General features: G+C 41.9%; 1 protein-coding gene across 1 annotated transcript in view; it reads right to left on the bottom strand.

The window, feature by feature from the left end:
- Positions 1 to 792: 792 nt before the first annotated feature.
- LOC106813658 (sushi, von Willebrand factor type A, EGF and pentraxin domain-containing protein 1-like) overlaps positions 793 to 13,026 on the bottom strand; it is a 21,174-nt gene continuing 8,940 nt past the window's right edge. Inside the window, exons 4-8 of the mRNA XM_014817854.1 lie at positions 5,235 to 5,417; positions 3,990 to 4,199; positions 3,223 to 3,417; positions 2,637 to 2,822; positions 793 to 1,572 (exon numbers count right to left, since the gene is read on the bottom strand). Coding sequence (XP_014673340.1) covers positions 1,346 to 1,572; positions 2,637 to 2,822; positions 3,223 to 3,417; positions 3,990 to 4,199; positions 5,235 to 5,417 — 1,001 coding nt within the window. The 3' untranslated portion in view covers positions 793 to 1,345. The remainder of the gene's footprint in view (positions 1,573 to 2,636; positions 2,823 to 3,222; positions 3,418 to 3,989; positions 4,200 to 5,234; positions 5,418 to 13,026) is intronic.

Here is a 13,026-nt window from a genome sequence, read left to right as displayed (position 1 = left end):
TGAAAATGCTCCAAGCGTCTGTCCGCCTTGTCTCTCGTCACTTTACCTTGTGATGTGATCAGCGCTACAGCATAAAAAAACCGTGTGGCACTCTCCTGATATCGAATGCTGCAGTTGACAAAACACCGCAGGAGAGCGGCGTTGTATGGATTTGCTTAATATAGGCGAATAAAATGAGCAGAAGAACAGTGCGTTGCTCAATGTACTTATACCATGCCTGAGCTGGTTTCTGTAATCGTCATGGCCGCGGCGTTGCATTGTGAGTAATATGAAAATCGCAAGACCTTCTAATATACATTTTATGTCGTTATAATATAAATGCTATCCATGCGTATGCTATAAGTAATTACGTCAAGGAACTTTGATGAGCAAGTAGGCCTAATTGAAGAACCTTCAATTGGATAATAATTCAGTATATATATATATAGATATAATATATACATTATATATATATATATATATATTATATATATATATATATATATAAGCAGCTGATATAAGTTTCAATAAAGGATGGTATGCTGCTTCCGCCGCTGTCGATTTACGATGTTTTACATATATTTATTACATTTACTGTTGTTGTTATTGACATTGCTGTTGTTGCTGCTGCTGCTACTGATGTTGTTGTTGTTGTTGTCGATGGTGGTGGGGATGGTGGAATAGTGTTGATGTACGTGTCTGTCGTTGTTGTTTATTTTTGTTGGCAGTGTTGTTGCGGTGCTGGTGTAACTGCTATCTATCTTCTGACTCACTACTCACACACATCGCACAAACAAACGTAAACAAAGGTAAGCAAAGAAAAATATTTGGTAATTATGACCTGCCTTCGATTCTTCAAACAGGGTGCCGGGGTAACCGAGACCGTCAAAAACCTACCTTAAGTCTCTACTTGACTTGACATAGAACCTACATTAATGCTCTATTTATTTTGACTTGGTGGGTTGACTTAAATTCTGACTTGATTTGTAGTGTGTTCTTTTTTAATTCTTATTCCACAGCTTCCGTTGTTAACCTTGGTCACCATTTAACTCTCACATTGGACTCACTCTTTGGACTCTCACCCTACACCCATATATACTCGGCCATCTTTTCTCCTTCCACTTATCAAGACTGGACACTCCCCTACAGCACACCCACACATACCCCACCATCTATTCTCTTTATACTTACCAAAACTGGACCGTTCCCCACAGTACACCCACAGGGACCTGAGGCAAAAAAATGTGTCATATAAAAATAGAAGCTAATCTATTTTTATATAACACATTTTTTTTCGCCCCAGGTCCCTGTGAGTACACCCGCCCCCTAGCTCCCAGGCTTTGCTGCTTTCACATAATTATCAATACTACACCCCACCTACAGCACACGATCCCACAAAATTCCGCGTGCCAGCGTGCGTACCGCAGTATGGAAAAGGGTTTGTCCAGTTCTTGTTGTAGCTACACGTGGTGACCTCACTACCGATAAGGTACCAGCCGTTGTTGCAGGTGAATGTTACGTTGTCAGTGTATCGGAAGGAGTCACCGAGTCGAAGTCCATTTCTGGGATAGGGTGGCGGCGGGCACCGAACGCCTATGAAAACCACACACCTACAATCACTACGTCGCCGATTTGGGGTTTGGCGCCACCTATCAACTACGATTCGATGTTCTGCAAACTGACTGCTTAAGGAGAGCATGTTAAAGTGATCACTGTAAATAGTAAAAAGTAAACAAATTATGTCCATTTTTTCTCAAAATGTAAGTGATTCTGTTCACTTTTTCGGTTAAATTGCTGCATTATACTTCCTATTTTGCTACTCCGTTCGATGGGAATGAACACTCGTGACTCATACATAGCCCATAGCATATAGTAGGTCTCAGGGGAGAGATAGTGAATATATAGAAATAAGTTGTGGATATAGAAATCAGTTAACCATAACCCTAACCCTAACCCTAACCCTAATCCTAACCCTAACCCTATCCCTAATTCTAAAATAAAACAAAATTAGCCAAAAATAATACAAAAATAAAATAAATAAGAGACAAAATTAGCCAATCAGAGCCGTCCCCTAGCGGATCAAAATTCCATAGTGAACACTTAATGTTATGATCAATATATCAAATTTCCCAGATTTTTTTTTTAACTAGTTAAGAAACAATCTTAACAGGTGAGAATTTGAGGATACATTTAGCGTCTTAGTACTTTCAATATAAATACTTCAAAAAAATTGACAAACATAATTTTACACCATAGAAAATTCGTGACGTAGTCAATTTAACAACAACAGACGGCAAAGATGCGAGTCAATAATAGAAGAAGAAGTCGAGAAAAAAAACAATAATTCAAGAAAAGAATACATGGCAATAAAACAATACAGCGATACAATATGGATAGAAGACGACAAGAATGCGAGGCAAATTAAAGCAATAATAAAGGAAAACAAGAATAAACGACAATTAAACAATACAACAAGAATACAAAACAAAAAAACAATACAGTATACTGGACTGCAAAAATACACGACAACAATATGATGAGACAAGATTACAAGACAATAACACAATGCGACAAAAATTCAAGACAACAACAATACAACACAATAAAACAGCACAGCGTAGACACAAAACAAGAATACAACCGTAGGGGTAACGTACGCTCGCACGGCGGCGGATTCGGGGTCCACAACTTGTCACCTTCGCAGAGGACGACGAAGGAAGGCACCTCCCCGGGAAACTCCAGTCCCTGCTTACACGTGATGGTCACCTCACTGAGGTATTCGGTCAGTGTGCTGCTCAGTGTGGAGCCGGGTCTATCCTCAAGCGTCGGACACTGGATGATCACTGCCGAGAAGGTTGCCCGCAAGGTTATAAACTCACGCTGGCTTTGGACTTCGTGCTCTCTCTCTCTCTCTCTTTCTCTCTCTCGCTCACTCTTCCTATCTCACTCCCCTATCTCTCTCTCTCTCTCTCTCTCTCTCTCTCTCTCTCTCTCCCTCTCTCTCTCTCTCTCTCTCTCTCTCTCTTTTACTCTCCTCCCCCTTCTTTGTCGCGTTTCCCCTCTTTTATCCTCTCACTCTTTCCTCTCACACACACGCACACTTGCTCACCCCATCTCATTCACTCTTCCCCCCCCCCATCTCGCTTTCTCTCGCTCTTACTCTCTCCCTCACTCTCTCATTCTCTTATCTCCCACTCTCTAACTTTCCTAACCTAGCTCACAGCTCGCAGACAGTTCACTTACGGTCGCAGGACACAGGTAGTGGGTCCCACCTAACGGGCAGGTCGCGGCAGGTGACCGAGAGCACGGGCGCGTCCAAGGAAAATTCCCAGCCGGTGATGCATTCCAGCCGCAGCACAGTGCTCCACTGCGTCTCGTGGTCGGCTTGGAAACGCACGCGGTTGAGCCGCGTGAAATCGATGGGGTCACAGTGGACGTCTGCAAGATATATAGGCTAGATATATATACATATATATAGAGAGAGATATATGTAGAGAGAAGGAGGGCGAGAAAAAGAAAGCAAGAGCAGGAGAGAGACAGATAGAGCGAGAGAGAACGCGAGCCATGAATGGACGGACGTTCTTGCACCACCTTGTGGTTTGCAGTCGATTGATAGACTGTCACTGTAGCTAGCAATTGGGCGCAAGGGGTAGTTACACACTGGAACCCTGGAATCACACACAATAATTCCAGTCGCAGCTAGCCATAGATTACCAAGATATCTAGATATTTCAGACGATTAAAATGATTATTTCTCTTAAAATAGATGCAGAATATTACCACGATAATTAATATACCACGATAATATAACAACGATTTGCGTGCGTGCGTGCGTGATGTCTGACTTCACATGCCACTCAAAATCAAGCCCTACGTGCTTGGCCTCAACGATATTTGGAATCAATCTAGATACATTTCTCCGAACGTGATCTTACAGTCCTTAAGTGTCACCACAGCAATTATTACTTCCTTCTAGAAAGTTAGGGTTAGTATCGAGTAACGGCGCATACATTCGCAGTTGAAGATGGGCGGATCCCAAAGCGACGTGACTTCGGTGTCAATACAGATGCTGTTCTGTAGCTTATCGGTGTTCCCCATGTCCTGTATCCTGTATCCCTCGTCGCATAGCACCTCCACAGTTACGCCGGCCGATGGGAGGTTAAGCGAAGGGTAGTCCCAGGTTGCATGTACGTCCTCGTCTATCAAGTCACACCGACGCACTGAAACAAAAAGCGCAGATAAGACGGCTGTGTGTGTTAATGGAGCATGCGGGAAGCTGATACGAATTACTCGTTTTATACTGTTTATTCGTTGTCGTAGTATTCTTCTTCTACTTCTTCTTCCTCTTCTTCCCCGTTTTTGCTTCCTCTTGCTCTTCTTCACGCGCAGTGTAGAGGGGGCACGTACATTTGCCATAGATAGGGCGTATACCATGCTACATGTTACATCTATGCTCAATCTATAGGGAGAAGGTATACTATGCTACACCTGCGCTCTGTATCATTCTGCCCCGATCTATGGGGAGGATGTATGACAAGCTATATGCGATATCTATGCTAGGTATCTTCCCCACTTAATCCACAAAGAGGATCTATGACATGCTACTTGCTACATCTATGCTAGATATCCCTCTCCTCCAATCTATAGGAAGGATGTATACCATGATACATGCTACATCTCTGCTCTGTATAACCTCTCTTCGACCTATAAACAAGATTTATACCATGCTAAATGCTACACCTGAGCTCAGTATCCCTCCTCAATCCATAGGGAGGATGCATACCATGCTACATGCTCCATCTATGCTAGGTATCCCCCAATACATAGACAGGATGCTAGGTATGCCTCCCCCCAATCCATAGGGAGGAGGATTATGTACATCTATGCAAGGTATCTCTATCCCCCAATCAACAGGGAGGGTGTATACCATGTTACATGCTAGATCTATGCTAGGTATCCCTCTCCCCCAGTGCATAGAAAGGATTCATACGATGCTGCAGCCTAGATCTACACTAGGCATCTTCCCCCAATCCATATGAAGGATTCATACCATGCTCGCACCATGCTTCATGCTAGATCTACGCTAGGTATCTTCCCCCACTCCATATAGGGAGGATGTGTGCCATGCTGCAGGCTACATCTATGTACTAGGTATCTATCTATGTATCTATCTATGTGCTGTATCTATATCTATATCTATGATATACTAGGTATCGCATATCGGCTGCGAGGCAGCGAATTGATCAATCACTCACGGATACAGTCGAGTTCGACTGGGTCCCACTCCTTCGTTGCCGTGCAGATCGACGTCCGTGTGAGCTGCCGGGTGTCCTTATACTCGTAGTTGGGGAAGCACTGCACGAACGTGTGCTGGTTGTATTCGTCTACGGGCACGGCTACGGCGTGCTTCATGTATATCGGCATTGTGCAATGCTTGACTGTGAGATGAGAAAGACACAAGAGCTAGAGGTAGAGGGAGCGAATGAGAGGTAGAAGGAGCGGAGGAGAGGTAGAGGGAACGGAGGAGAGGTAGAGGGAACGGAGGAGAGGTAGAGGGAGCAGAGGAGAGGTAGAGGGAACGGAGGAGAGGTAGAGGAAACGGAGGAGAAGTAGAGGGAGCAGAGGAGAGGTAAACCTCTGGTCTGCCGTGTTATGTGTTCCGTGTCCCATGGACGAGAGCTCGCGTGCAGTCGCTCTCCTCCATCAGCGCGTGCGTATATGTAAGAAGGAAGCTGTATTTATTACTGTAAAATTATAGCATTAAACGCCGTCGAATTGACAACCGTGTAACGTACTGTTTATTCGTGTTTTATGTTCTGCCGTAGTGCCAGCGTGCGTGCACAACCTGGCGTCTGTTTATACCGTAGAATGTGTAAATCCTACCTAATATCCTATATAAGTACCCTATACAATATGCTATATAAATATCCTACATAAATACCCTATACAATATTATATATAATTATCCTATCCAATATCCTATATAAATACACTATCTATAATGTCCTATATAAATATCCCATCTAATGCCTTATATAAATATCTTATTTTATGACTAATATCTCTATAGTTTATAACGCCTTCATGTAACACTGCTGTCCATACAAAATAGCATCTACGTTTAATCCGTTTCTGAGGCCGATACCGAGAGAGAGAGAGAGAGAGAGGGGGGGGGAGAGGATGGACAGAGGAGAAAGGGGAAAGAGAAGAAGGCAGGAGAACGGAACGAGGAGTGTAATATGTAAGCGCGCGCGCGCTTATCTGCGCACCTCGATGTGCCACCGTGCCTGGGTACTTTTCTACCCGCATTTCTGGGTAATTGGATGTGTTGAGAGACGTGTTTTTATTCTCCCAATATAAGCTATAACTGCGCCATCCAAAAATGTGAAAAGAACGCATAAATATAACAATGTTTGCCCTAAATCGATTCTTGACGCCCGTGGTTGTGTTGGAGCAATAGAGGAACACGCGCGTGAAGCAACCAGGCACACACAAACACGGTATTTATTGTAAGCGTGTGATACGTCTTACATTAAAGTGCGTAAGAAATGTTAACACTTAATAAACACAAGAACACAAGAGAAGACAGTGCCACGAAAGATAGTTTTATTACAATAAAATCCTGTAACAATAGGTTAGCACGGTAGTACAGAAAGTGCCAAGACAAGATAGTGCGAGTGCTCATTCTTACAACAGATGTGAAGAAAGTCCACGTTAAGAAATATAAGAATTGATCTTCAAGAAGAGATAGTTATAAGATTAGACAGTAGCAAAGTAAATCAAGGCAAAGCCCTAAGCCAACCGCCTAAGAAGAACTTACGTACAGAAGGCTTCAACGAACGATGCACGAACACGCAGGCACAGGACTAAACTCTATACAAGTTTCGCGTTTCTTTATTATATATAAGCGCTTAAATTAGCTATCCGAATCCACCCATACACGGAAATCACTCTTTGTTAACCAATCGGCTGGCCGAGAGAGAACCTAGCAGATACTACCCGTTTTTAGAACAGAACTCTAAATAAACAGCTTGGTTATGTCGGTAATTAATATGTCTACTATAATTAATAGCGCAGATAATGTGAATTCGCTGCTGGCTGCACTGTGTTTCACACATCTCGATCAGCGTGTCCAATTTTAGCCAGGGACCGGAACACATCTCTAAGGAAGACAGCGACCTCGAGGCTCCGCTCGGCGGCACGAATCGTGTGAAGAAGTCGTGTACGCTCTATTCTTGCTACCATATGCATAAACAATAAAAACAGCTGTTGTGTTTCATGCGCAAAGACCCCGGTCGTGGAAGACTCGTGTTTCACTCAGCTCCATTAAACCTGTTTTTGCTGCCCAAGCTAGTTATTACAAGAATAATCTGCTGGCAATATCATTTTAAATAGGAGTTTGAATTCTTAAAACTGATGAAAACTACCTGTTTACATTATACATCTTACATATTTTTTGCAATTATAATATAGTTCACATTTTTGCATTACTTCTGGACCCCACAATAAAATCCATATTACCATAAATTGTGCTATAGTGATGCACTTGTGTGACATCTATAGATGGCTTGGTGGTTTTGAACACCTTTTGTTAATGACGTAGGTGCATTCTGTCTTCTGTCTACATCTGTATACTAAGTTTGAGTCGTTTATATACCGAATACACACTCATTGTTAGATTAGCTTTGTTAATTTCCTGCACTTGCTTATATATAACCTATAAGCTCTATAATATGACTTACCAAGTGAGATCACTTGTTGCGGCAACTGCGCAATGTCTTCGACATCCATGGTTTGTTTAGCCATTAATCCATCTTGCTGTTGCTTGATCGGAGTTAAAAATGTAGTGATCCATGTCAGGGCCTATCTTAATCATTCACGTACAGTGACAAGAGATCGAATGGTAAACCTTCGTGTTCATTCAAAAGCAGTATTGACCATTCCCCAATGGGTTGATTTAATCTATGCAAGTTTCACCATAAACGCGCGTGTTCACTTCGATGTCTTTGGTTGCTCTCACCTGTTGATGTTCAATTAACACAGATACCTGCGCGTTCTCGCGGTCGGTTCAGTCACGTAAATACTTGCAATATGTGTACAATTTTGTGTACAATTGTGCTTTAATATTAGTGTCAGGGTTATACGTCTCCTGCGTGAACCTACACGTGGGAAAGTGAGCTTGAAATGCAGCTTCAGTTGAGACAACCTTAGCCGACCAGTCTACAACAAATCAGAGATTCGAATTCAAGCGTTTATTATATTATATATATATATATATATATATAATATATGTGTTAGACTGGTCGGCTAAGTGTGTCTCAACTGAAGCTGCATTTCAAGGTCAGCGGTAAGTATATATAGTAAGAGGGTTCCCGCGACTTGGTCTAAAATTAGCAATATTACCTACAACCCGTGCGCGGCCATACCGGTTACAAAAAGAGCGAACAAGTGTGCGTGTAATGTGCCGCTCTCGCAAAAATCAACCGATTTTACATTGCGTATAAGTTATTATTGTAATAGCATTAGAAGTAAGGAGATCCGATTTACCAGACAGGTTTATCAGCGGTGGATTTTAGGTTACAGTTCAATGAGGACTGCCACACAGTCGGCAGATCGGTAGATTGAGCAGATCGAAAAGATTGTCACGAAACACATATTGGATGTTCATAGACTTGAGTTTGTGTTACATCGTGAGAGTTCAGAATTTCACCGATTTTACTGCATCTACTCTAGCTATCAAACGCAGCTTTTTATAATAGCTAGTGTATGCACGTTTGTCGACTGTCTGTAGTGTACGTAGTATGGACAAGTAGGACTTTGATTCACTAGACAACGTAGCCAAAGCACGCTATCTCGAAAAATTGCTGCATTGGGGAATCGACACCCGTACGAGAATGGAGCGAGGACCACAACTTGTGCCCATCACGTACGTACTTATCATGATTACTGATACGATAATGATTACGTTATGATGATGATGATGATGATACTTATTAGGATCTCGTGAATTGACTACCTTACATTCTAGCCGAGTCCAGGACTTTCAGAACGTCAAAAGCCTAGATGCCTACGATCGACTGTTGGGTTCTGCGATTGGGTTAGTGGTGTATATCGGTGAACAGTGAGAGTCCCATCTATGTTATCCGAGCACGTGTTATGCACTCCAGTCTCTGATTATACCATCTCTCTATCCGTACATGGTCACGATGAGAGAAAATGGCCAGGGCATCATGTCAGCACACTAAATTGTAAAGCGCGGCTTGGTGATATTCTGTTCACATGTTGCCTCGGTGCTATTTTATTGTAGAGTATGCTGCACGTGCCAAGAGAAATCACCACCCACTCAAACAGCTGCCTACTGCATGGATGCCGGTGATATAATGTTTATAACTATAAGTGTAAACTAGCGGATACCCGGCGTTGGCCCGGGAAATCGTGGGCATTACTCAGTGGTGACCGCTTGGTGGAAGGAAAATATCCCAAAAAACATCGGAACTGGCTATCTATCCATGCATCCATTGCATACATCCCATTCCATGCATCCCATCCATATCACATCCCATCCCATCCGCCATCCCTTCCCATCTTATTCGCATCCCCATGCATCCCATCGCCAATGCCATTCTCATCGCATCCATGGCCATGCCATCGCATGCCATCCCATCCCAGTCCGCATGCCATTCCCATCCATCCCAAATAAATAAGAAATCAAAAGATAAACAGACATTAAAATAAAATAATTTAATAAATTAAAAAAATAATAAATCAAATAAATTAATAAATTAAAAACTATATTTATACTATTAAATGTAAGACATTTCGGCATGGAAAACTCCGGAGGAAAAATAATACATACTTAAGAGAAAGTAAAGAGAAGAAAGAAAAAAAAGGGAAAATAAAACTGTACGCAGCTGGGACTACGGGAACGCGGAATCCGCGTGTGTATGCAGACAATTGTCCTAGCGATGAGACCACTTGTGGCGCACGTGACTGATGGCCTTGTGTGGTATATTCCATCGTTCTATTTATAGATTATGTACATATTTTCAGGTTTCCATCGCAAAATTACATTTTCGGGGGTTACTTTCTTCCAAAGTTGAGAGGCAGATGACGGAATCATTGTCGATACGTGGTGTACCGTTTCACGCCGCAGCCATTCACGCTCCTCCGGAGGTTTTTAGCGGAAATTCTTACTTTATGAGTATAGATGTGAGCGGCTGTGCGCCGTGCGTGCGGTGTACTGTGGCTGTGTGTTGCAGAGGAGCAATTTGACCGGCTTACAGGTAATGTATCGGCAATACTGAGGCGAAAGAGAGTCAGAGAAAACAAGTGTAGGTATAGTATACATTTCGTGTTGTTATTCACCATTTCTTTTTTTTAATTGGAAAATGCGTCGCAAGCTGTTGCCCTTGCCTCATATCGTGCACTTTTGCCTTGTGATGTGATCATGCGATAGTCAGCATAAAGAAAGGGCCGTGTAGCTCGACCCTGATATCGAATGCCTGCCGCAGGTTGTACGAACGACCGCAGGAGGGAAGCGGACTGTTGGTGAATGGATTTTGCTTAATTGGCCGAATAAAATGAGCCAGAAGAACAGTGCGTCTCTCAAATGATACTATACATGCCTGAGCTGGTTCTGTAATCGTCATGGCCGGCGGCGTTGCAATTGTGAGTAATACGAAAATCGCAAACCTCTTATATACATTTATGTCAGTTGATATAGGTATGAAGTTGATGACCTGTGTAGTGCTCGTATTAAGTAATTACGGTCAGGTAACTTTGTGATGAGCAAGTATGGCCTAATTGAAACCTTCAATTGGATAATATGTTCAGTAATATATATATAGTATATATATATACATATTATATATATATATATATTATATAAAGTATATATTCATAAGCAGCTGATATAAGTTTCAATTAAAGGATGGTATGCTGCTTCCAGCCGGCTGTCGATTTACGCATGCTTTTACATATATTTAATTACATTTCTGTTGTTGTTATTGACATTGGCCTGTTGTTGCTGCTGGCTGCTACTGATGTTGTTGTTGTGTTGTCGATGGTGGTGGGGATGGTGGAATAAGTGTTGATGTACGCTGTCTGTCGTTGTTGTTTTTATTTTTGTTGCGTGTTGTTGCGGTGGCTGGTGTAACTGCTATTCTATCTTCTGACTCACTACTCACACACCATTCGCACAACCAAACTGTAAACGAAAGTAAGCAAAAGAAAATATTTGGTATTATGACCTGCCTTCGATTCTTCAACAGGTGGGGCCGGGGTAAAAGCCGAAGCCGTCAAAAACCTACCTTAAGTCTTCTACTTGACTTGACATAGAACCTAACATTAATGCTCTATTTATTTTTGACTTGCGTGGGTTTGACTTAACTTCTGACTTGATTTGTAGTGTGTTCTTTTTTAATTCTTATTCCACAGCTTCCGTTTTTAACCTTGGTCACTATTATAACTTCACATTGGACTCACTCTTTGGACTCTCACCCTACACCCATAATATACTCGGTCCATCTTTTCTCCTTTCCACATGTATCAAGACGGACACTCCCCTACAGCACAATCCCAACACATACCACCATCTATTCTCTTTATACTGTACCAAAAACTGTGGAACCGTTCCCAAGCAGTACACCCCAGGGACGCCGAGGCAAAAAAATGTGTCATATAAAAATAGAAAAGCTAATCATTTTTATATAACACATTTTTTTTCGCCCCAGGTCCCCTGTGCATGACAGTGCATCCCGCCCTTAGCTCCCAGGCTTTGGCTGCTTTCACATAATTAGTTCAATATTACACCCCACCTACAGCACACGATCCACAAATTCCCCGCGTGCCGAGCGTGCGTACCGCAGTCATGGAAAAAGGGTTTTTGCCGTCTTGTTGTAGGTACATCGTGGTGCACCTCACTACCGATAAGGTACCAGCCGTTGTTGGGCAGGTGGAATGTACGTTTGTCAGTGTATCGGAACCAGTAGTCACCGAGTCGAAGTCCATTTCTGGGATAAGGGTGGCGGCTGGTGCAACCGCGAAACGCCTATAAACCACACACCTAGCAATCACTAGCGTCGCCGATTTGGGGTTCTGGCGCCACCTATCACTACGATTCCGATGTTCTGCAAACTGACTGCTTAAGGGAGAGCACTGTTAAAGTGATCACTGTAAATAGTAAAAACGTAACAAATTATGTCCATTTTTTCTCAAATGTAAAGTGATGTCTGTGTCCTTTTTCGGTTAAATTGCTGCATTTACTTCCTATTTTTGCTTACTCGTTCGATGGGAATGAAACTCGTGACTCATACTACCCATAGCATATAGTAGGTCCCCTCAGGGAGAGATGTGAATATATAGAAGATAAGTTGTGATATACCCGAATCAGCTTTAACCATAACCCTAACCCTAACCTAACCCTACTCCTAACCCTAACCCTATCCTAATTCTAAAATAAAACAAATTAGCCAAAAATAATGACAAAAGATAAAATAAATAAGAGACAAATTAAGCCAACAGAGCCGTTCGCCTTAAGCGGATTCAAAATTCATAGTGAGACACTTAATGTTATGACAATATATCAAATTTCCCAGATTTTTTTTTTTAACTCAGTTAAGAAACAATCTTAACAGGTGACGAATTTGAGGATAAAAACCAATTTTTAGCGTCTTAGTACTTTCAATATATAATACTTCAAAAGATTGACAAAACATAATTACACCATGAAAATTCGTGACGTAGGTCAATTTAACAACAACAGACGGCAAAGATTGCGAACTCAATAATAGAAGAAGAAGTCGAGAAAAAAAACATAATTCAAGAAAAGAATACATGGCAATAAAACAATACAAGCGATACAATAATGGATAGAAGACGAACAAGAATGCGAGCAAATTAAAGCATAAGTAAAAGGAAACACAGAATAAACGACAATTAAACAATAGCAACAAGAATACAAACAAAAAATCAATACAGTATACTGGACTGGCAAAATGACACGACAACAATATGATGAGACAAGATTACAAGAGACAATAACACATG

The sequence above is a fragment of the Priapulus caudatus genome, unplaced genomic scaffold (assembly GCF_000485595.1).
Source record: "Priapulus caudatus unplaced genomic scaffold, Priapulus_caudatus-5.0.1 Scaffold805, whole genome shotgun sequence".
Lineage (NCBI taxonomy): Eukaryota > Metazoa > Priapulida > Priapulimorpha > Priapulimorphida > Priapulidae > Priapulus > Priapulus caudatus.
This window is presented reverse-complemented; position numbering and strand designations above follow the sequence as displayed.